The sequence below is a fragment of the Mustela putorius genome, unplaced genomic scaffold, assembly GCF_011764305.1.
Source record: "Mustela putorius furo isolate JIRA1106 unplaced genomic scaffold, ASM1176430v1.1 tig00000196_pilon_pilon_pilon, whole genome shotgun sequence".
In the NCBI taxonomy this organism is placed as follows: Eukaryota; Metazoa; Chordata; class Mammalia; order Carnivora; family Mustelidae; genus Mustela; species Mustela putorius.
In genome coordinates this window covers 700,871-725,182 of record NW_025421310.1, presented here as the reverse complement: position 1 = coordinate 725,182, position 24,312 = coordinate 700,871, and the positions used below count along the sequence as shown (strand labels likewise).

At 56.8% G+C, this 24,312-nt stretch overlaps 1 protein-coding gene across 4 annotated transcripts in view; it reads right to left on the bottom strand.

The window, feature by feature from the left end:
• Window positions 1-24,312, bottom strand: part of PAK4 (p21 (RAC1) activated kinase 4) — a 42,236-nt gene that overhangs the window by 8,341 nt on the left and 9,583 nt on the right. For 2 of the 4 annotated variants that reach the window (XM_013047698.2, XM_045076798.1), the window contains exons 2-3: window positions 2,382-2,455; window positions 973-1,234 (exon numbers count right to left, since the gene is read on the bottom strand). In XM_013047698.2, the coding sequence (XP_012903152.1) occupies window positions 973-1,176 (204 nt within the window). In that variant the 5' untranslated portion in view covers window positions 1,177-1,234; window positions 2,382-2,455. Of the gene's footprint in view, window positions 1-972; window positions 1,235-2,381; window positions 2,456-6,924; window positions 7,034-10,995; window positions 11,248-24,312 lie in introns of those variants that run through there. The other 2 variants (XM_004776195.3, XM_013047700.2) reach the window with 2 other exon arrangements.

Genomic DNA, 24,312 nt, shown 5'->3' with positions numbered 1-24,312 from the left:
CTTCAAAAGGCCTGCAGGAGAGGCACCGAGACCTCAGCGGGGCCGCAAGATGGAGCCCATCCTGGTGAGTGTCCTCGCGCCAGGCCCCGGAGATGATGAGTCAGCCAAAGGCCTGTCCCCCAACCGTGGGCCCGCTGACCGGCACACCCATCTCCATCTCCAGCCCAAGAACAACCCTGGCTGCGTGCCCCTGGCCCTGGGCCCTTCCTGGCTCCCACTGCCCCTGAGGTGAAGTCTGGCCTTGGAGGCGGGATTCCCAGGCCGGGCAGGCTCACACCCTGCCACCAGCCAGCCTCACCGTGCCACGCCTGGGCGCCGGGACTGCACAGATGGCAAAGGGGTCTAAGAGCCTGGGCTGTGGAAACAGACCGTGGTTCAAATCCCAACTCCTCCCTTTTGCTCAAGATGGCCAGAAAACCACCCCCCAAACCAAAAAGCCTCCAAGGCTTCCCATGGACTCTTTCCTCTGCTAAAAGGCTCTCTTTGCCACAGGATTCCTCCCTCTCAGGGCACAGCTCTCAGGGCACAGCTCAGGTGTCCCCCTCCTCCACAAAGTTGGCCCAGACTGGGGGACAGGGGCAGGGGAGGCCGGGTCAGCAGCTCTCTGGGCGCCCCCAGGTCGGTCCTACCATGGGGATCTGTCCCTCGCCCAAAGACAAGTTTCTGGTACTCGGGATGGGGCCACGGAGCCCAGGGAGAGGAGGACAACTCAGAGGCTGGCGTGGGGGGCTGCTACTGGGGTCAAGGTGGGAGTCAGTGCTGAGAGGCATGGGGAGGGATTGGTGGGTGGAGGGGTGAAATGTCAGGACTGGGGCGAAGATTAGGGTAGAGGGTTGGGGTGTCTGTCTGGCTGTCAGTAGGAGGAGGTCAGCAAGGAGGTGTTGGCCCTAGGGTCAAGCGTGGGTTTAAGGCCTGGGGGTGCCGTATGGGGTTGGTATGGGGCAGGAGAGGCCACAGTGGGCGCTGGCATACCTTGGGGGCCCCGGGCTGGATGGAGGTGATGCAGGCAGGGTCCACAAGGGGCTTGGGCCGGCGAGCCGACTCCTCAATCAGGCTCTGCCACTGGCGGGGCAGCCCCGTGAACTTCTGCTCGTGCTGGTCGAAGCCTGTGTGCACGCGGTGCTCAAAGTTGGATGGCGCGGAGATCTCGACCCTCTTCTTCTTCTTCCCAAACATGGCGGCGCTGATGCTTTCAGCGCCGCAAGGGCGCAGACTGGGGCTCCTCTCAGCAGGCCTGTGGGAGGGGGCCACTCACCAGAACCCGCCCATTTCTCTGGGCTCCTTGGGCTCTGCCCCAGTCCTGTCCCTCCTCATCTCCTCCTTGGTCTCCCTTCCCCCACAGGTGGCCTGAGGGACCCGTGAACAGGCTCCCCTGCTCAGCCCTTGGAGTCCCCTCGACATGACCTGCACCTATCCCCTCTCTGCTCTCATGCCCCCTTTGCTCACAATGGTTTTCAAACCTCAGTGCCTTTGCACTGACTCCTCATGGAACACTCTTCCCTAGTATCCACACATGGCTCCCTCCAATCCCCTCCTTCAGGTCTCAGAATGGTTGGTGAATCTTTTCCTGACCGCCCCAAGTGAAGGAAGTGTCCCACTAGCTTTCCGTCACAAAGCTTCACAGCACGTTTGACTCCTGAAAATTCTACTGTTCATTCTTGAGTTTACCAGTTGGATGTCTACACCCCACCCCCAACCCTTAGACTATCAGCACCAAAGGCCAGATCTCATCTGCCCAGTGTGCCTGTATCCTACCCCACCCCCAGTACAATGCCTGGCCTGTAGCCCACACTCAGTGACCAAGCGACTGTTCAACAACTGCTTCTAGTCCCTGTCCTATGCACGGCCCTTGGGAGCCTCACCCTAACACTCCCACTTTACAGATGAAGAGACTGAGGCTCGGAGAAGGGAGTTCCTCACCAGGGTTGCGCAGTGGGGAAAGTTCCAAGGTGCAGCGCATATTAGCAAGCACAACCACCCCTGCCTTTAGGCTCTGTGGTCTCCAGGTGACGCCTTGGCTGGCACCAGGCACCGTATAAATGCTCACTGAAAGCCAGTTGGAAAACCAAAGGGACTGCCGGAGAGATGCACCACTGTGTGTCCCCAGGGAGACCAGGGAAGTGAGGGGATGGGGAGTCAAATGGCAAGAGAACGATCTTTCTTTGCCACTCACTCTGTGGGACTGTGGGCGAGTGACGTGACCTCTCTCCCCCTCACAGGGCTGCTCTGAGGACTGACTGGGTAACAGGAGCAGAGCAGGGCACGGAGCGCGGGCCCTGCTCCACCACAGTGACTCCAGAGTGCTCCTAACGGCGTCTAGGGGAGGGGGAACCCGGGTCCTGTACCCCCATCCCACGCCCAGGCCCTGGAGTCCCACAGACCTGGTTTGATGCTGGCTGTGCTAGACGTGCCCTCCGGCAGGTGACGACTCCTCTTGGGGCCTCGAGTTACTCATCTGGAAGATGGGAAGAAAATACGCATGCATTCATCCGCTAACACCTCGCTTCTCTGCGCCCAGCCCTGTGCTGGTGGCTGCTCGGGATACGGTGGGGACTGAGGCCAAGATTGCCTCCGACGGCCCAGGGTGGTCAAGGCTGGGGTCAAGGAGGACCAGACCCAGCCTGAGGGATGGTAGGGCCGGGGGGCAGAGGAGGCTTCTCACAGAGAGGCTGTGTGAGCTAAGACCCACAGGATGAGGGGAAAGGCATCTGGCTGGGCTCTTTGCTGGCTTCAGGCTGGCTCCCCAGAGCCTGGCATGGTGCCCAACACAGGGTCGGCCCCAAGTGCAGTGAGTCTTGTGACCTGAGGACCCTCTCAGGCGTCTGGGATGCTGCCCTCCAGACCTGGCTCTCCTCCTCCCCGTGCCATTCCGCCTTTCCACTGGGGCAGCTGTGTGAGGTCGGGAAAACTTGCAGCCAGCCGTGGCCCAGAGGCAGGACCATCAGTGGGTAGCCATCTAGGAGAACCGGTCCGGCAGCAGCGCCCAGTTGGGAGGGGGTGGGGACCCAGCAGACAACCTGTCTCAACTGGTCAGGGCCTCCTGGGCAGCAGGAGGCCAGAGCCAGGTCCCGCCAGGGCTCCCCCAGCAGGTCCAGCTTCCCTGCTGCTCCAGGGTCCCCAGCTGCTCGGATGTGGGGTACGGCGGCCCTGGCCAGGATGGAGGTCCCTTTGCCTCTGCCTCTGTCCCTCCTCTGCCCTCAACCAAGCCAGAAGCCCTTTCAGTGTCTTCCCCCATTCCAGCCCTTCCCTCCCACCTCAACTTCCATCCCTGGCCCCCCATCCAGCCTGTTCTGGCTCCCATGCCTCTCTGCTGCCCTCAGCCGTCAGCCTGTCTCAAACGGGTCCTCGCCTTGTCCCCACAGTCAGACTTTCCCCCATCCTCCCACAGCTTCACCTCCACCTCCTTGCAGGGTTCCCAGAGGGGTCCCCACCTGGCACGCCTGGCCTCAGCCCTCATCTTGGCCTCTCTCACTGGGCCCTACCCATCTTCTACCCTGTAGCCCACAGCCCAAGGCACCAAGTCACTCCGGGGAGTAGGATTAACCATGTGACCCCTCACTAAGCCCAGGAGAGGGCGGGGCGACCCTGCAGTGGGAGGAGCTCGGCACCCAGACAGGGTCGGGTGGGGGGGGCGCCCGGACCGCCTCCTTAGAGCCCTCGCCCCCATAAAACCCAAGGGGCATCCATTTACCCCGCAGCCAGCCCCTAGTGTATCCTGTCTTCAGGGCGTGTGACCCTGCAGGGGAAGGGGATGGAGGGACACACCTCCGGATATTTGCCCGGGCCACCCCTTCCCTCTGGGCACAGCACGGAGGGAGGGACAAACAGAGGAACTGACCATGTTTATAGTGCTCGGGCTCCAGCTCCACCCTGGGGCAGCCTCCAGCTCCGCAGCTGCCGGCGGTGCCCCCACCAAGTCCCCTGGCTCCTGACCCTACAGGAGCCCACAGCGGGGAAGGTGGGGCAGCTGTGACACAAAGCTAGGTGCCTGCACCAGGAGCATGGAGGTGGGCAAAGAGGGGGCACAGGGGCTCCCCAGCGAGCTTGGAACCCAGGAGTCTGACTGCTGTGTCCCGGCCATTTCACCTTCTGTACTTGGGAGCCAAGCCACCTTGGGAGCTCACCGTGCAGCCTGGGGCCAGCAGCTCGGCCACCCCATGCCTCAGTTTCCTCTTCTGTTAGGATAATGCCGGATTGTGCTCCCTGGGGTTCTGAGTCACAGAACACCAGGCACTCGCTCGCAGTCACCCACGGAGTACCTACTGTGTGCTGGCCCCTCTTCCAAGCACCCCGCCCAGAGCCCCTCATCTCACCCGCACACATGACCCACGAGGATGCAGCCACCACCGTGTGCCCCACATTATAGCCAAGGAGGAACGAGGTGCAGGGAAGACACCCCACTCGCCCAGGGCCCACCACCTGGCAGCAGAGTGCACCTGCGGCTCCAGGCCAGTCCTCAGAAATAAAGGCAGCGAGGATCAGAGGACCCTGCGCCCCATAGTCTACTGACTGCCCTCACAACTGGCCAACCCCAATTCACAGACCAGGAGCCTGCGGCCCAGAGCGAGGAAGCCCCTTGTCCAGGGCACCCAGCATTCAAACTCCAGAAGGTGGGCACCAGAGCCCACGCTCTTACCTGCCTGGCCTGCACCAAGAGCCCCGGGGAAGCCACTGCTTCTGTCCCCTTCGCCTCCAGGGCAACTTCCTCCCTCCCTCCCAAGCCTACACCCTGCCCTTCCTTCTTTCTTTCAAGTTTATTTATTTATTTATCTTTAGTAATCTCTACCACCCCCCAGATCAAGAGTCACATGTTCCCTTGACTGAGCCAGCCAGTCACCCCACACTTGCCCTTTTGGTCCTGCCCTGACCCCTCCTGGGGTTCAGGGTCCCCATCTCCTATCTGACCTGTCCCAGCCCCCCAAGGGTAATGGGAGGCAGCCCAGAGTGGGGGTTCCTGTTCCCCTTCAGCAAGACAATCTGCAGGGGAAAAGATGGCCACACGTCCATCCCCGCCACCAAATGTACCTCTCCGAGGCTCAGCCCCAGTACTGACGCGAGGGACCCCACCACCCTGCCCAGATGGAGACCCTCAGCTCACGGACTCCCTGTGACCTGGGGGGAGCAGCTCTTCTCATTTCCATCTTGCAGATGTGGAAACTGAGGACCACGAAAGTGAAATCTCTTGCTTAGGTTACCAAGCAGAGCTGGGCCTGAAGCCAGTTGGATCCACTACAGCATCGACCTCCTTAAACCTTCTGCTAGCCCCCAAAACCCATCCCCGTGGCCCTGTGGCCCATATGATCTGCCTGTCACCTCTGCCCTTTGCTCGCTCTGCCTCAGCCACATGAGCCTCCTTGCTTTTCTGCAAACCCTAGACACGTCCCCACCTCAGGGCCTTTGCACTGGCAGTCACTCCCTTGCTGGAACTTCATTCTCACGAATCTGCACATGGCTCCTTCCCTCCTTCCCTCTACCCACGTCTGTCTTCAAATATCCCTGGCTCCAGTCCTGTCCCCCTCTACATCTTTCCCTTTGCACCTCTCATCCGTCTTGCTCCCTGCCATACCCCAATGTCTACAACATGGCCCAGCCCATACCAGGCACTTAAGGAACCGCCGGTGAATGAATGCACACTCATCTGTACCCGCTACACTACACCCCTGCTCAGACACCTCTCATACTGCTCAGGCGGTCCTTGGGGAAACTCCAGGAGAGGGTGAAGCAGCAACCTTAGATAGAGGGAACGGGGTGGTGGTGGGGGTAGGGTGGGGTGGGACAGCGTGCAGCCACCAGCCAGGCCACAGATGCCTCTGAAGCCCTGTGTCTGATCCCACGAATGCAGGCACATTCCGTACCCTACTCTCAAATGTTTACTACAATGAAGAAAAAAGCTTTTGAATTATTCGACATGGGGGACAGGACAGTTTCCAGCCTGTCCTAGCCAAAGCTGCCAAGTTTCTAGACATCCCTGCATTCGCTGGTTCCATCCTCCTGAGCTTTCATGAGAAGAAAATGATACCCACCCACCCCACCCCACGCCTGACTCTCCCCACCATGAAAATCCACTCTGGTGGAAGAGCGAGATGCACCTGTAGCACAAAGTCATCCGGGAAATGTGTGTGTGTGCACGTGTGTGCAAAAACTCCTTACCTTCTGTCTCCTTCCCTCCTTCCCCCACCCCTCTGAAACAAGCTTGCTCCCTTGCAGTTTCGGGGAGCTGACGAAGGGGAACCCAGGGGCCCAAGAAAAGAGCAGGGGATGTGCCAAGATCAGTCTCCAAAATGAAACCCTCAATCAGGAAGGGGACCATGAAGGCAGGCCACTGTCCCCAGCCAGCACTCAGGGCTGCCACCACCGGCGCCCACCCCCTTTCATATCAAGACTTTTATTTATTTATTTTTTAAAGATTTTATTTATTTAAGAGAAAAAGCAAGATAGCAAGAGAGCGCACAAGCAGGAGGGAGAGGGGGAAGCAGGCTCCCTGCTGAGCGGGGATTCTCATGGGCTCCATCCCAGGGTCCTGAGATCATGACCTGAGCTGAAGGCAGAGGCTTAACCCCTGGAGCCACCCAGGCGCCCCTGCTAAGACTTTAACCTACTAACTCACGGAAGCCGCTTCCCACCTCAGTTTACTCACTGTCAGGGCTGGGCTCTGACAAAGGAGGGGAGACCGGCCCCCAGCAGAATCCTGTCCCCCTCCACCCCCACACCCATCCCACCTCCACACCTTTGCTCAGCTCTCAGGTGCCCATCTGTACAGCCCCCGCCCTCCCCAGTCCAAATCTCTCTCCCAGCCCCGCTGCCTCGAGCCTAGTTTCTCCCCAGGGATCTTGACCCCAGATGCCATCCTGAGCTTTGGGCCAAACACGTGCCTAAGCCCACTCCTTGGCAAATACCCCAAAGGACCCCATCACACTCACACACCTGCGTACTGTCCGTGGCTACTGAGGGCTGCTCTCTGCCAGACCGGGGCTGGGGCTCCTAGCAGCGGTCAGAATGGCCAGAAGCATCCCAGCCCTTGTGGACAGAGCTCATGTTCTAGGGGAAAGGAGACAGTCGATAAATGAGCTAAATCAGAAAAATATCTAGTGAGCCAGAGGGTAAATGCTGAGAACATACACTAAGCAAGGATCAAGGGAGTGCTGAGGGCCAAGAGAGGCTGCAAGTTTCAGTGAAAAGGTCAGGGAAGGCCTGGCTGGGAAGGTGACCCTTGAGCAGGGACCCGAGTGGGGGAGGGGCCAGGGAACCACATGGACACCCAGGAGTGGGAAGATTCAGTGCAACTGTCCCCAGGTGGGGACGTGCTTGATGTGGTCAGAGCAGAGGAGGCCCAGTGGTGGGGGCAGATCATGTAGGGCATTATGGGCCACGGGGACAGCTCCGTCCTTTCCTGGAGGGAGGTGGGGCCACACAAGGGCTCTGAGCAGCGGAGGGCCGTGGCCTGACTCAGGCAGCCAGAGGCTGGACTGTGGCCATGTGGAGCCCAGGGAGGCGGAGGACATGACAGCCAAGGGGCAGGCAGGACCACGTGGGGGCTCTGAAGGGAGAAGTGGGCAGGCTCTGGGCATGCTGGAACGGCCGAGGTGACAGGACTTGCTGACAACGGACACCATCTTCCATACTAGCCGCAGCCAAGAGCACCACGGGGGCGGGCGCTGGGTCCGGTCTTGCCCATCACCGTACCCCCAGTGCCTGGTTCGTCCCGTCTACCCTCTCCTGACCCTTCATATCCCGATGCATCCCACAGTGATGAGCGTGCCTCACGCTTCCCACGAAGTCAGTGGCTCAGTGCCGGCGGGGGGTGGGGGGGGGGGGTGTGTGTGTGCTTTGGTGCTGACTCCAGCCCAGCTTCAGGCCAGACGTGCAGACCAGGCCACCCTGAGCCCTCCCAACCGTTCTTAGGTGACTGGGTTGCGGGGGAGAGTCCTCTTCCTTCCTGTTTCCCAAACCAGAACAACAGGGCCCAGAGAGGGGAATTCACTGCCCAGGGCTGCCCAGCACCACCAGGTCACCAAAGCACCCGTGCTGAGCCGCAGAGGCGGCCTTGTCGCTGCCCCCTCCATTCCCGGTTTGCTGGCAGCCCCAGCACCAGCCAAGGCCTGTGCTCCAGATGAAAGATCCCAGAAGTTCATGGGACAAGAACAAGGGCAGAAAAAACTGTACTGTCAATGACCAGAACCAAGATCAGCAAGGCTGCCTTGGTTAGGAGGGAACCAGAAGCAACGCTAAACAAACAGTTCTTCCAGGGCTTCGGACGGGGATAAAGTTCCCCACTGTGCCCTACCAAGGCCCTGCCCAGCTGCACTCCGCCGTCCTCGGGACCCCACCCCTCCTCTCACTTCACTACACCTGTACTGGCCTCATACATTTTAGTCGTGGACACCTCAAGCTTGCTCCAGCCTCAAGGCCTTTGCGCCTACTACTCCCTCTGTCCAGAGTTACGTGACTCACCCCTTCCTGATATCTGGGTCTTTGTGCAAATAAAACCTTCCTAAAGAGCCACCTGGGTGGCTTGGTAGGTTAAGCGTCTGCCTTTGGCTCGGGTCATGATCTTGGGGTCCTGGGATCAAGCCCCACATCAGGCTCCCTGCACAGCAGGGAGTCTGCTTCTCCTTCTCCCTCTGTGCGTGTGCTCTCTCTCAAATAAATAAATTAAAATCTCTAAGAAATAAAACCTCATTAGAGAGGTCTTTCGTGGATCCTGACAAAACCTGCACCCCCACTTTATACTTCTCTGTGGCCTTTATTACCATCTGACATCACATAAATGCAGACCATGGGTCCCCTCTCCTCCCTGGCCCCCAGCAAAGGCTCCCTGATAGCTGGAGCCCTTGTCTTTCTTGCTGTATCCTTGGCATCTAGAGCAGCAGACACTCAGCAAGTGTTTGTGGCACAAATGAATGATGCCACGGCCAAGTGAGCAGTTTGGACCCTGAGGAGGAACAGACAAGGGAGGTGGGGGCGAGGGCAGATAGGCACCCCCAGCGCCTGTCCCACACAGCCTGGAAGTCGGACCTTCATGCCTAAACAGGAACCGGTTCCAGTCCTGCGAAACCAAATCTGGCTCTTTGTGAGTAAGCTGGCCTATGCACCAAATGCCACAAGAGGTGCCCCCCATTGATCCTATTTCTGGGTCCACCCCACCCCAGGAAGGCCCACTCCAGCCATGCTGCCTCGGCTGGAACTGTGAGGATGGAAAGAGGCAAGTCACATGGCAAGAAATGCTGCCGGAAATCCACCGGTCCCCGTAACGTGTGAAATCCCACAGGATGACACAGATCCATGGGTCACCCTGGCCTTGGGAAGCAGCTGGCATCGGCAGTCTGGGGCGTGAGGAGCAGCCCTGCCCTTCATGTTCTGGCCAGATATGCGCCATCTCTCTGCACCGGGCCTTTGCACAGATCGTGCAGGGTAAGGACTCGGCAGAGAGATGTGCTGCCACCAAGTGGGTCCTCACTACAGTTTACCCCGCTGGCACTACCATGGCCATGGTTGCTGCTGCTGCTGAATGCACAGGGGCAGGAACAGATAAATGGAAGAAGGTGCTGCACACACTTCTCTCCAGCCCAGTGCAAGGGTCCAGCCTTACAGTCTCTGCTGTCTTACTTTTTCAGGGCTCCAATCAGAGCAGAATGGGCTGTGCTGTCTGGGAGCCCCCAAGAGGGCAGCGCCTGGGGCCATCCCAGCCACCCTGTGTCCCCAGCCCTGCCCAACACGGGGTGGGGCACAGCTCAGACAGTGTGGCTAAATGAAGAGAAGATATTTCCTGGAGCCAGCTGGGCTGGTGCTCCGAGTCCCCAGGGAGGCCGGGTGGCAAGTCCGGCAGCCTCGGGCTCAGGTGCCTCCTCCCCTCCCAGCCAGGCCCAAAAGGAAACAGACACAAAGGGCACTGTTGGCGTCTGTCACCCCCCAGAGGTGCCCAGGGTAGGGATGGATGCCACAACAAACCTGAAAGTGTGGGCGAGCCCCCAGGGACCAGGAAAATCAGATCAGACTCCATTCTTTCTTCCCGAAGCAGGGCAGGAAGGTGGAGGGGGGTAACAGGAAAGAGGCACAGCCCTCCATGCAACTCCCTGCTCCATACACACACACACACACACACACACACACACACACACATGGAGGAGTCCTCAATTCTGAAACATGAGAAGCCACCGCAGCCACACAGCAGCCTTGGCCCAGAAAAAGACATCACACCCTGAGCCCTAGGTCCCGCCTCTGGAATACCAGCCCCGGCAGAGCCCGCGGGAGCCTTGTGGCCTCAGTGCGAGGAGAATGCCGGGGAAGCAGTCAAAAAGAGGGGCCTGGCTCAGAGGAACCTCTCCCAACAGAAAGGCCAGAACATTCGGGGGCCCACAGCTGGGTCCCTGGAGAAGCCGTGGACCCAGGACCCCCTCCACAAATGGTGTAAAGACCTACACACACCCCCTTGATGCACGGACTCCCGAAAGAGACCCGCAACACACACCAGCAATATACATGATATACACCAGCCACCAGCTCAGAACGCAGGCCCATGCGTGCATACAGCCAACCCCAGACGCTCCCTAACCGCCTGACATGCCTGAAAAGGACCCCCCCCACACACCCGGGTACACTCCCCCAGCCACAGTGTTAGACCACGAGACCCACACACCCTAGATCCATACACAGGAGGAAAGGAGACCCCACAACAGACCCTGGCACGCCCATCACCAACTCCTGGGTCATCTAGGGTGACTCAGTGAGGCACAGCCCCTCCAAGTCACCCCCCTTAGAACCAGACCCCAGGACTGAGCTCCCCCGGAGGCACTCAGGGACCTGGGAGGAGGCACGTGGTAAGTGCCAGCAGACAAAACACCTGTCTGGTAACACATGGAAACACAGTGACCTCGCCCCTGGCTCTGACCGAGAAAGGGGTGGTCCCCCAGCATAGGCTGACACCCTCCCATGGGCAGTTCTCCCCTCTCCTTCCCTCCTCCCCCCTCTGCCCCTCCGAGGCCAGGGTCAGCTCACCTCGGCCATCCTCCTCCCCGGTCCTGGGGCCACCGTCAGTGGGAGAGGGCAGTGGACTGACAGGCTTCCAGCTGGCAGCACAGGAATGGGGAGCAAGGGGCTCCCCTGGCCCTGGATGTGAGCCACCCCCAGGGGAGCTGGCTGGCCCCGCACTCTGGCCTCCCTGGCTGTGGGTGGTGCCTTGGCCCTGCCCTGGCAGGAGTTGGGCTGCCTGTGGCTCCAGTCCATGGAGGGCGAGGGCGGAGGGCGGAACAGAGGGAAGGAGGGGCTGAGCCCGGAAAGCCTTGGCCACCGGGCCACCACTGCCCTGGCAGAGGGAAAGGCTGGGCAGGGATACAGAAGCAGGGGACACAAACCTCAGCCCTTGCTTTAACAGGGTCCGTCTGCTGCCAGCACCCATGCACCCCCAGGGCCAGACTTGGCACCAGGAGACAGGACAGCAGGGGCCACACCACATGGGGCTGAGTGGGTGAGAGTGGCTGGCAGGGCGGCCAGGTTTGAAATGACAGTTGGGGCTGGGGGGGTTTGGACGGAGGGAGGGAGCTGGGGGGGGCTCTCTGATGAGGCTGGGTGGTTGGAGCTTGCCGGATTGGCCCCCCTACCCAGTAATTCCAGCCAAAACCCCAAGAGGGTGCATGAAGGAGGCCTCTCCCCACTCCATCTCACTCTCTCATTAGACGCGCGCAGGTCACAGTGGACCCCAGACATAGCCATCTCCAGATGTGAAAGTGGGACTGGTGAATGGTGGAAACGGGGAGGAAGAAAGGTGGGGAGGACTGGCTCTGTCTTGCCAGCCACGCCAGGATGCAACTAACCTGAAAGTGAGGGGCCCAACTCCGCAGAGAACTTTCCCTGGGCCAGGCCCTGCTCTTAGCACTGACCTGCTTTAAGCCATTCCCCCCCAGCAGGGTCCTTAAGGGACAGGTGTTTTAACAGGCTCATTTTACAATGAGGGAAACTGAGGCCCAGAGAGGTCCAGAGACTTGCCCAAGGCACCCTGCAGGGGGGTTTGGCACCAGGCTTCCCAGGCAGCTGCTCTGAGCATGAGGCTAGCCTGCCCAGAACCCCCATTCCAGACAGAGGAAAAAGATGCTCAGACAGGAGTCTTCTAGAAGGGGTGCCGCCCCTTTGCCTCACACCTCCCTCCCCCTCCAGATCTTACTTCCTCGGCAAAGTCTTCCTGGGCCCAGGTCAGGGCTCCCTGGTTCATCACCAGTCACCCTTCAGGGCCTGCCTCAGGCACCCTCTCCTCCAGAAAGCCCTCCCTAACACCAGGCTGGGTCTGGTACCTCCTCTAGACTCCATCCCAGGGCTGAGCCCTCCTGATGTCTGGCTCTCCTGTTCGGTCACATATTTCCTGTGCTCCTAGCACTTGCCGGGCGAGCCCGCTGGGAGGCCCTGACAGTTCAGCAGTGAGCAAACTAGACAGAACTCCTGTGAGCAGCAGGGACCAGGTTCTCAAGTTCTCACAGGCGGCCCAGGACAGGTGCCCAGCTGACGGTGAGCCCGTGAGAAGCAGCAAGTGGCCCAGGCAGGCAGGTGGATAAAGACGCCCGTGTCCTTCCCCCTCCCTGGCTCTGGCACCTCCATGGAGACCACTCCCACTACAGCCAACTCCCTGAGGACTTTATCACTGGGACCTGGGAGCCCCGGCTCCAAGGTCCTGGAAATCCTCCTCCTGCCTTCCACCTGCCCATCCAACCAGAGGCTCCCCGCCAGGCCTAGGGTGGGCCTGGGGCTACAGCAGGGCAGGTCTAGGAGACCCCAGAAGTCCTAGATCCCAGGCCACTCCCTCCTCTCTTGGGGGGGAGAGCGCTGGTCAGGCAATCACCAGCACAGGAGCCAAGTGGGTGGGCCCCCAGACCTTCCCAAACCGGACAGGCAGGTTTGGGCTCTGGCTGGGGAGGCAGTCAGGATTGGGCAGTTTTGAGCCAAGGGAAACCAAGTCCCAAGGGGAAGGATGGGGGAGGGGGGGAGGAGGAAATACCCTTTCCCCAGAAGTCGAAGTGGAAACAAGTGAGGGGTGCTCCTGGGGGCCAGGCTTCGGAGCGAGGAGAGCTTGCCCTAGGATCATCTCACACCAGAACAGTTATGAAACTTTGTAAACATACCCCCAAACCAAGACTAAACCAATAAACCCATGTAAAGCTGGTCACTTGGCTTCTCAACTATTAACAAGCCACCATATCTGGGCTCCATCTCTCCCCTCTTTCCTTTCCGAGAGAGCCTACACATGCGTGTGCATGGGTGTGTGTGCACACACACGCCTGCACACCTCTTCTAAGTACATAAATGGCAGCACGCCACGTAATACTATTCTGACCTCACTTTTCTCCAAACAGTCTTTGGCTCCCCCACACCCCTGCCCAGGGAGGAGCCTAGCAGCCTCCAGTGGAGGGGAAGACCCACACTGGGGACCTCGGGAATGCTCTCCCAGGCAACTCCCTCGACCTAGAAAAGCGCCCCCCTGGGTATGAAGCCGAAAGATCCAGCCTGCTTGCCTCAGGGATATGCATGGGGACTTGGGCTGAATCAGCCAGAAAGACTGAAAAACAAGCCAAGTGCTGGCCCAAGGTGGACCAACAATGATTGGGGATCTCCTGGCTCCCCAGAATGGTGCACGACAGTGAGAACAGACGACCCACAGCTACAGGTGAATGAAACCAAAACGGAAGCAGGAAAACGTGAAAGGATACGTCTTGTGACTTTGTTTAGAAAAAGCTCAAGGCTAACGAAATGAAACATACTGTTTGGGGCTGCCAAGGGGAAGCGCAAGGCAGTGGGGTCCTCTAGAGTCGGGGGGGGGGGAGTTTGGGGGGGCTGGCACCCCCTGCTTCTTCACCTTGGGGAAGGTGGCTACGTGGGTTTTCTCTCTAGAGTAACCAGTCATGCTGCACATTATGCTTTATACTCAAAGTGCATGCTAACAGTTTAAAATTACAATGTTAAAGAAAAAAGTATCTACGTCTTAGTGATTTTCCAAGCCTACTCCATCTCTGAAAGCGCTTGTTGGTGCTGCTTGAGCAGCGGCGTGGAGGGGCCACTGTGCCTGGAGCGGGTCCCCACAGGGCCAGCTAGGTGGTTTCCAGCCTTGTGCTCTCACAAATGGCATGGCCATGACACCTGTGCGCAGATGTCACCTCACAGGTGGGCCAGCACAGCCACGGGCCCAGAAATGGCCTTGCTGGGGCCAGGATCGTGACTGCCAAGCTGCCCAAGTGAGGGCTGCCTGCCCCCACCCCTCCACCCCCAGCCCCTTGGCCTCCCTGCCCAGGACGTCCTTGCCTGCCAAGTGTCTCCACAAAGCCGAGTTTCCTCCAGGGGCCAGGGAGACCTTTGTAAAATCCAACTGATGTCCCTCTCCTGCTGAAACCCTACCAGGGCCCGCACAGCTAAAGCCATCTCCTCTCCAGGGACCCCCACTCCCCAAGTTCTCCCTGCCTCTCCGGGCTCATTTCGTCACCTTCCCTTCCCTGGGTTCTGGATGCCCGTGGCATGTAACCTTCTCCTACCACACCCCACCCATACTGTCCACAGAAACTCCAATGTTTGGCCACCAAATGCCCCCAGGGCGGGGGGTGCAGCTCTGTCCCTGCCTGGCGGGGCCTCTAGTCAAGGATCGCACCAATGAAGTGTGAAATCCCAGCAGAGAAGGGCTCGCTGGAGGGACGAGGGTGTGGGGGATCAAGGCCAGAGAGGGGCAGGAGCCAGCAAAGGGGCTGAGGACATGCCTGCACTTGGAAACAGAACTCTGGCTGTCCTGTCCGCAGAGGACCAGATCAAGGTGGCTTGAGTGGGTGCAGGGACAAATGACAGGAGGCAGCACTGCTCCTCGCAAATGATGAAGGCGGCCAGGACGGCAGGACAGAGAGGGAGGTAGGGGACAGACCAGAGGTCTTTGTCTGCCAAGAAAAGCAACACTTGATGAATCAGATATGGGGACTGAGGACAAGGCGGGTGACCCTGAAACCGGGTAAACCTACGGCACCACCTGCCACACGAGGGAGCCTGCGAGGAACTCCAAAAGCCAGGCCCCCGGGCCCTAGAACAGCTCGGTTCAGGAACAGAAGGTGGAGGTGTCACCTGCCTCCCCTCCCCCAGCCACAGTAATGACACAGTGTGGATAAACCCGCGGGTCAATGAGCAGAAGAGAGAGCCCACAGACCCCCACAGATATACGTGCTGGTTTTAAAAACACTGATTTTTCTTCTTTCTTAAAACATACAGAATAGGGCGCCTGGGTGGCTCAGTGGGTTAAGCCGCTGCCTTCGGCTCAGGTCATGATCTCAGGGTCCTGGGATCGAGTCCCGCATCGGGCTCTCTGCTCAGCGGGGAGCCTGCTTCCTCTGCCTGCCTCTCTGCCTACTTGTGATTTCTCTCTGTCAAATAAATAAATAAAATCTTTAAAAAAAAAAAAAACATACAGAATATTTATCATCTTAACCATCGGTAAAGGGCCTAATTCGGCGGCACAGCCGCGGGTTCATGCACATCACCGTTTACACCCAGGACTTTTTTTCAGCATCCCCGACAAAAACCCTGCAGCCACTGAACAATGACTCCCCATTCCCTCCTGCTCCCAGCAACCCCCTCTCCCCCGCCCCAACCTCTGCTCTCCCGACTCTGTGCACTTCCCTATTCTAGCTATCTCACGTAAGTGAGGGCTTACGAATCTCTCTCCTCTGTCTGGCTTATTTCACCAGGCATAACGTTGTCAAGGTCCACCCCATATTGTAGCGTTTTTTCAAAAGCCCATTCATTTCTGGGGCTGAATGATGCTCCACCGTGTCTGTCACATCCCATCTGTTGACAGACACTGGGTTCCTTCCACCTCTTAGCTAGTGAATAACGCAACACGAACGCCGGTACAAGGGTCTGTTCAGGTCTCTGTATTCAATGCGTCTGGAGGTACACCCGGGAGGAGGACTGCTAGGTAATCGGGTAGTTCTGTATTGAACCGTTTGAACAACTACCAGCCTGTTTTCCACGGCGGCTTCACCGGCTTAGGTGTCCGCCCACGATGTAGAAGGCTGCCAGCAATATCTGTGATTTTCCCTTTTTGGGGGAACAGCCATCCTGGTAGGTATGAAGTGGTATCTCATTGTGGTAACTTACTTTCGTCCAAAAAAGAAAAAACAAAAAAAAGGTATCAGCAACTGGATGGAGGAAGGAGCGTTTTTCAGAGTCCTGGAAGCATGGATATCCACATTCCCCCAAACAGACCCTGACCTTAAACGGCACACTTTGTACCAACGTGAACTTATAATGGAGGCACAGAATCAAATACAGAACTAAAAAATCTTCTGAAAGCAACCAACCAAACCAACCGTCCAGGTCTAAGGCTAGGCATGGAGTTGTTCAACTTGATACCAAAAGATCCATAAAAGGAAAAATTAGTAATGCAGGCCTCATCAAAATTAAATTTTTTTTGCTCTGCAGAAGTCCACGAGAAGAGGGGGGAAAAAAGCGCTATGGATTGGGGAAACAATATTTGCAAACTTATCTGACAAAGGACTAGTATCTGGAAGAGAGAAGGAACTCTTAAAATTCCATAGTAAAAACCCCTAAAAATCCAGGTAGAAAACAGGCAGAAGACATGAGGAGGCATTTCACAAAGATGACGCCCAGATGGCAGAAGGGCCCATGAAAGGATGGAAGGCACCACAGGCCACGAGAAACACAGAAGTTGAAGCCATGATAAGTTATCATTACATGCCCAGTCGAACAGCTTAAAATCAAAAACACTGGCAACACCAAATGCTGGTGATGGTGCAGGGAAACTGGCTCATCTGCATGCTGCTGCGGGGGATGAAAAATGGTACAACTAAATGGTCTGGCAATTTCTCTACACCAGCAACTGCATTTCTGGTTATTCGTCTCAGAGAAACAAAAAGCTATATTCGCACAAACAACCTGTACGCAACTGTTTATGGTGGCTTTATCTGCTTCGCCCCCCACAGGGAGCTAGCCCAGATGTCCTTCAACTGGTGAATGGTTAGACTGTGGTACGTCTATACCACGGAATACTACTCAGCAAGAAAAAGGACTGACTATTGAATTGGGCAATGACCTGGATGAAATCTCCAGACAATGAAGCTGAGTTAAAAAAAAAAAAAAAAGCCTCCATTTTATACCATTTTTTAAAAATGTTAAGCTTTTTATGCTTTATATCTTAAATTCTCCTTATTGTTATAGTTCTTCACATTATGGTTGTGAAAACTGTTCCATAACACATCATATTCTTGAAATGCAGGATTATGAAAATGGGGAGTGGTTGCCAGGAGTCAGGGACATGCCAGGAAGGGGATGTGGCTATAAAAAGGCATTGGGAAGGATCCTTGTGATGGAATGTTCTGTCTCTTGACTATATCAATGTCATTATCCTAGTTGTGGTCTCATACTAACTAGAGTTTTGCAAGATGTTACCATGGGGGAAACAGGGGCGTTCTGTGTTATTTCTTAAAACTGCCAGCAAATCTACAGTTATCTTGAAATAAAAACTTTCACTTAAAATAGTAGTGATTTATGAAATACGCCAGACCCTTTCCCACCTTTTAGCCTTTGAATACTCTATTCACTCTCCCTGGAACACTATTCCACACACTAACTCTTGCTCCTCTTTCTGCCCTGGGCTCAGTTGTCTCCTCTTCCAGGAAGGCTTCCCTGATTTCCGAGGCCCAGTCCTCTGGGCTTCCTCCATCACAGCTGTGACAGGGGTCTGTGCTCCCCCTGAGGTCGCTCTGGGCTGTCATGACTGGTGCTGTGTCTGTCTGTCTCCATCACTGGACCGCAAGTTCCATGAGGGAAGACCAGGCTGACAGGCCACCAGCCCTTTGCCAGGACAGGGCTGGAGGCAGAGAAACGAACGAGTGAATGGCAGTAAGGACGGTAATACCCACAGCTAGCACTCATGATGAGGTTTCTAAGTGCCACTCTCTTCTAAGTGTTCTACATGAATGAAATAACCTTTATACAATCCCATTTATCATGGGGAAACTGAGGCCCACAGCAGGAAGCCACCACATGCCAAAGGTCACCCAGCTAGTAGGTGGCAGAGCCAGGAAGCAGACCCAGGCCTCTACATACAGAGCCTTTGCAAGTGCTCTCCATCCCGGAGGGCCTCTCCATGAAAGGCTGGACAAGCCTGGCTAAGAGGGGAAGCAGAGGGGTCCAGGGTGCAGGCCAGAAAGAAATCATCTGGCCCCCAGCCCCCATCCATTCCCATGTGGAGGGACAGGCAGACCCAGGATGATACCAGAGCCCCCTTTATCCCTTACAGGTGCTCAGGGGAGGACCCCTTATGTATCAAGGGCCTGTGACTGAATCCCTTTTGGCGACTGGGGAAGCTAGTAGTACCCTATACCAGGCAGAAAATGCCCATTGTCACATGAGGCGATGGTTTCAACCCCCCAGAGCGCCCTCCTGACGCCCCACCAGGGCTAGGCTGCTTTCATCTGGCTGCTGGGTGGATGTGGTTCTGACCCACGCTGGGGAACATTCCCAAGGGCACAGGACTTCTGGCTCCGTTATCCACCTGGAGAAACCTTGAGAGAAAAACAGAGCGAGTGACAGCCAAGTGCTCATGGTCTGGTACCATCAAAAGCGGAGAAACGTGGGAGCTGGTTTAGGGAAGTGCAGGGGCGGGGGGAGGCGCTCACACCTGCAGATGGGCACCGAGGGCTCTAACCAGGGCAGGAGTGTTTTCTTCCACCGCTGGGCAGAGTGCATAAGGAGGGATTCGAAACTGGTCACAGCCTCTAAGGTGGGGTCCGTCAGGTGACTCTCTGTCCCCCTGGGGGCACTGGACATCTCTCATGAGTCACCAAAACAGAGGCAACGATTAAAAGGAAAAAAGGGGGCGCTGAATTTATTTGCCAAGGCTGGAAAGAGCACATGAAGTAGAGGGCTTTTGAGGTGCTGGTGATGCCTGTCTTCTTGATCTGGGTGGTTGTTAGATGGGTATATGCTTGATCGTGATACTCATTCATGAAATTCAACGGGGAGTTACATACATTCTGCACATGTGTCCTACTTGACACTTGTAGCAAACACTGGGGGCAGCGGTTCTGACAGCTGGGAGCTTTGTCTCTATACGCATGTACCTTCAGTCTCTCTTTTGAGCCCTATCTCTCAGCACACACACACACACACACACGCACACATGCACAGCTGAGAGCCACGAACTGCTACCACCATCAGAACAGCAGTCCTCTTTGGACGCGCACAGCTCTCGGCCTGTCTCCTACCAGGGAGACAGAGGCCTGGAAGCAGGCAGCCCTGAAGCCCTCCGACATGGCCACAGCCCCATGCCTCTCCACATCCTGGGCGCTCCTGTGGGAACCACACTCCTCAAGGAGCCTGTCTGGCCATAGGAACATACCCATCCATGGTGTCCCTGCCCCGACCGGTCCCAGGGCCCCAGCAGCCCACCATACAGAGTGGAAGGAGTTATTTAAGATTTAAAGTGTCCCCACGGCAGGGGCGGCCCCTGGCTGGCTCGGCTGGGGCCAGACACTGGAGACATAGGATGATGGGAAGACCAGCTACAGTGTTTCCTGAGGGCAACCGTGCTGGTGCCAAACAAGGCAGCGAGCAGGGGGCTGTGAACAACCCCATGTGGCAGGGGAGGAGACCAAGGCTCAGCGAGGGCAGGTGCCGGCCCCAGAACACAGAGTGTGTACTGGAGCAGTCCGTGGTAGGTCGGACCTGGGCCCAAGTCCGCTCACTTAACCATGTTCCTGTCTCGCTTGTCCACACGCTCCAGGACTGTATTCTGTACTCGCTGTGTGCCAGGCATGGTTTTAGACACCAGGGACAGATCAGTAAAGGAGACAGTGGCTCCTTCTCAGAGCTGACATTCCCGTGGGGGAGATGAGACAATACACAAGTCAACAGAAGAGTGTGCAACCAGAGGGAGAGGACAGAGAGCACTGGAAAGGCCCCAAGGGGCGTGATGCTGGAGTCAGACCAGAGGGCCATGAGGAAGCCGAGTGGCGAGCCAGGGAAGCACGATCAGGGCAGAGGGAAGGGCCATCGCAAAGGCCCAAGGACTGAAGCAGGCCCGACACGTGCCAGAATGTGCAAGCAGCCAGCGTGGCCAGGAGGGAGGCTAGGAGGGGAAAGTGGTGGAGCTGAGGTCAAAAGAGGCCTGTGCTAAATGTGGAGGAACAGCACGCGCCACTCATCACGCCCTTTTCTGTCCAGTCTCCATCTGCTGGAGTCCTGACCACAGCCCTCCCAGGGAGGTGCTGCCCCCATCACTGTACTGAGGGGGAAGTGGGTGGGGCAGGGGAAAGCTCCCTAGGGCGGCTCTGCTGGCCAAAGACACAGCCCGGGCAGGAGAGCAGCTCTGTCCTGCAGGATAACTACCAGGCCAGCTGAAGTGGCTGGAGTCAAGGATGGGGTGGCTGGGGGCGTGGGGGGGCTCATGGCTGAGGGCCCACAATCCCAACAAAGCAGGAGCCCAAAGCCATGTACTCCTATGACAGACGGTTCTTGGAAGCTGGAGGCTGACACTCCACCCATGCCTCCTGGGCACCCCCCCAGTTCCCAACCCTCGGTCCTCAAGCCCCTGCTGCTCAGTCTGGTACCAGTCTGATTGTAAGCAAGGGAAGCATTTTTCCCCATCTACTGAATTTTTTAAATTTAATGGAATTTACTTCATTTATTATTATTATTACTATTTATTACTTTATTTATCTTACTTTACATTTTACTTATTTATTTATTTTTTCCCAGTAATCTCTACACCCCATGTGGGGCTTGAACTCACAACCTCAAGAGCAAGAGTCGCACGCTTCACCAACAGAGCCAGCCAGGCTCCACCTACATTTATTTCAAAAGTGACCCCGATGCTAATGTTGTCCTGAGGTTCATACACACAGCACCACCCATAAAAGAAACAGCACCTGAATATGATTGAGCTTCCAGACCTGAGTCCCTGTTTATAGGAAACACAGAGGACAGAGGAACAAGTTGAATGACACCACAAGGGTTCACTGCCTGGGCCCTGACCGTGGAAAAGTCAAGGAGACAAAGTATGAGGGTCTTTGGTGGACATACAAGGTGAACAGCAAGCACACAGAAAAACAGACACAAGAAATCCTACAGAAGACTTATGGGACCCATCAACCAGAAACACCCCGCACAGACCTTGTCTAGATTCCAAAACAAAAAAGCACGCTGAAAAAGGATGATAAGACAACTGGGGAAACTGACGATCTTAAGGAATCACTAGTTCTTTTTTTCCCGAGACAAAAGTATTGTGGAGTTTGTTTTCTTAGACTTTAATCTCTTACAGAAGAAAAATCTGAAAAATTCATGGCTCAAGTACGTGATGTATGGGAATTGTTCTGAAATAATCAGGGAGGTGGGGCTTGGGTTACAGACGAAAAAGCCTGATTATCAGTGCTGACTGTGGGACACTGGGGACAGCGATGGGGATGGGGACAGGGACACGGATGTGGGGAAGGCATGAGACATTCTCCCAAGAATGTATGAACACTTCCATTTATACGAACGTTTTCAACATTTCGTAAAAGGAAATGTGACCTAATTCTAACAGCGAAGAGTTATGGATCACTCACAGGGTGAATTTTGGTTACTGAATCCGAACACAGGTCCTGCCTCTAATAACGAACAGTGATCACAGTCAAGGTGACGATAATGACATAATGATGGCAATACTGTGCTGAGCGTCACACACGCCACTGACTCACTCATTCCTCCCAGCAACCCCGGGAGGCGGCAGGAACCCGTGGGAACCAATGCTGAGAAATGTGGGGCCCCAGGCCTGGCCCGAGGTCAGAGAAGGCGCTCTGTCAGGGTTGGAGAGGCCCCGATGGGCAGCCTTTGTCCCCGAGCGTGTGTGGGAGAGGAGGCCAGTGAACCCTACGAGCAGGGACGACCAGAAGCCCCGGCCTCACTCCCCCTCGTTCCCACAGTATCGGCTCCAGCAATGCAATATTCACATCTCAGCGTGCGCCTCCGCCAAGATTAAACCCTCGGCCACCCCACGGGAGCCTGAGATGGTGACCGTTCACAGATGATGCCAACAGACTTTTGGGCCCACGGAAGGATCTTGGGTCACAGGATCTGTCATGTCAGGGTCTGCCTGCGTGGACAGTCCTCCCTCGAGGTCGCAAAGTTGGCCCCTGTGCCCCCAAATGTCAGCGGGAGGTATGCCCCCGCCTCCACTCCAGGTGCCAGGAGAAGCAAGAGAGGCTGGCAAGGTGACACCAGCATCCTTCCCACCCCCTCCCCACCCCTCACCCCCTGTCCTGGGGTCTGTGGGAACCATCCCCTTCTGTGGCTACAGCAGGATCCCGGCTAACAGGGGAAGTGGGGCGGGGGCGGGGGGAGCAGGAGAGAAGCAGAAGCTGAGGGCAGGGGAAAAAGGGAGAGAAACAAAAGGCAGAGACATGGAGAGAGAGAGGAGGAGAGGAGGGAGACAGAGAAGGCGGCCCACTGGGAACCTGGAGGACCCAGGCAGACAGGACAGCGGCAGAGGCTGCGTGGCCCCTGGAAGCTTCTGGGCCCCAGCTGCCTTGTCTGCAATGCCACCATGTGCTTGTGGGGGTGATGTGGCTCCGTCACACTATGTCAGAAGTACCCCTCAAAAAGTACCCCAAACGTTGTGAAAGTGAACACATATGCTGGTTTTGGAGGCCAGGGGCTCTCATCCCAGCTAGTCACACAGGATGCCTTAAAAAAAAAAACCCAAAAAACCCAAAACCCCTGATCAATGCTCAGGCCCCACAGCCAGAGACTAGGCTTCAAATGTGTAGGCTTGGGGTTCTGTATGGTGGTCCCCACCACAGGGAGGGGCAGGGGCCCCTCTGCCTGCCTACCCTCCCCCACCTCGGGCCACCAGGAGTCTGGGGCTGCTGAGGAATCCAAGGAATGAAGCCTGGGCCTGGCACAGCCATCTCTGGGTCCCCTCCCCCTTCACAAATTCCCAGGAGCCCATCCTGTGTCTGGTCCAGGCAGAAGCCTCCCCTGGGAAGGCATCAGCTGGCTGAGGTCTCCCAGTCCTAAATCCCCACTCCTAGCCTTTTCCTCCAAGTGCCAGCCAGTCCTGAACCCCTTCTCCTTTTGGGTCCCCTCCACCTCAAATGCTGGACCACAGGGCCCTGCCCAGGGGTCCCCTTCACTGAATGCTTATCAGTGGTGGAGTGAGTGACCCTGCCAGCCCACAAGGAGCCCGCAGAGCTTACCACCTGCTCCGGTGGGCAGGGATGACCCAAGAAGGCTTCTCAGAGGAGGTGACCCTTAGGATCAAGACGCAAACATGAGAGAAGAACACTTAACGAAGGTCAGCGAGGCTAAAGTGCAAACAGACCACCGGGACAGGGCCGAGTCTCGCAGGGGAGGGACCAGGTTTGGGTCCTCTCCCCAGGCAGTGGGGAATATGGGAGGATTTCAAGCAGAGAAGGGGCCCCCACCCCACATGTGCTGACTCTGGCCACACATGCTGCCCTCCACCCTTCCTCTTTCACGGGGATGGAGAACACCAGCTGGCCCACTGAAAAGTGCCGGGGATCCCCAGGTCCTGCCACCCCCGCGGGGTAGGGCCTGGCCCTGGCTCCTCCCTGCCACGCTGTGGGGAGACCCCACCAGAGTTGCTTCCCGCAGCCCTGAGCCTGTTCCCCGATAATTAAACCGTAAGCTGATTAGTCAAGGAAAACCTTTAATTAGCCCTTGAAATCATTCAGGAAAATTACAACCTCCTCTCCGGGCACCCTGCCCACCCTCTGTCAGGGACTAGGAGTGGTGCCAAGGAGGAAGCAGAGTTGGGGGGGGAGGGTGGGGGGCTCCTGCCCCTCATGTGAGCCTTACCCGGCAAAGGCAACCCAGGGAGCAAGGCGCCTCGTGAGAAGAGAAGGCACAGAATCCACGCCGGCCTCGTCACAAACTACCTTAGAATAAAGCCACTAAGCCACCAACAAGTGGGCAAGGAAGATGCTGGAAAAGTGTGGCACTCTCCTGAGACATCAGAGAAGACAAATAAATGGAGAGATGGACCATTGTCCATCGACCGGGACACCATGTCCATCAACTGGGAGACTCAGTGTTGCTCTGGGCACATGACGAGATACATGTCTAATGTTGAAGTAGAACTGAAAGAGCCAAGAATGGCCGGGACACTCAGGAAGAAGAACAAGCAGGAGTGTTTGCTCTCCCCAAGATCAAAGCTTCGTTTCAAGGACAGAAGCGAGAGCGGGGTGGTACGTGAACATACCCGAAGAGAAAGAGAAACCGACGGGGCATCCAGCACCAGAACCACTTACACAGACATGAGATCTATGATAAGGGTAG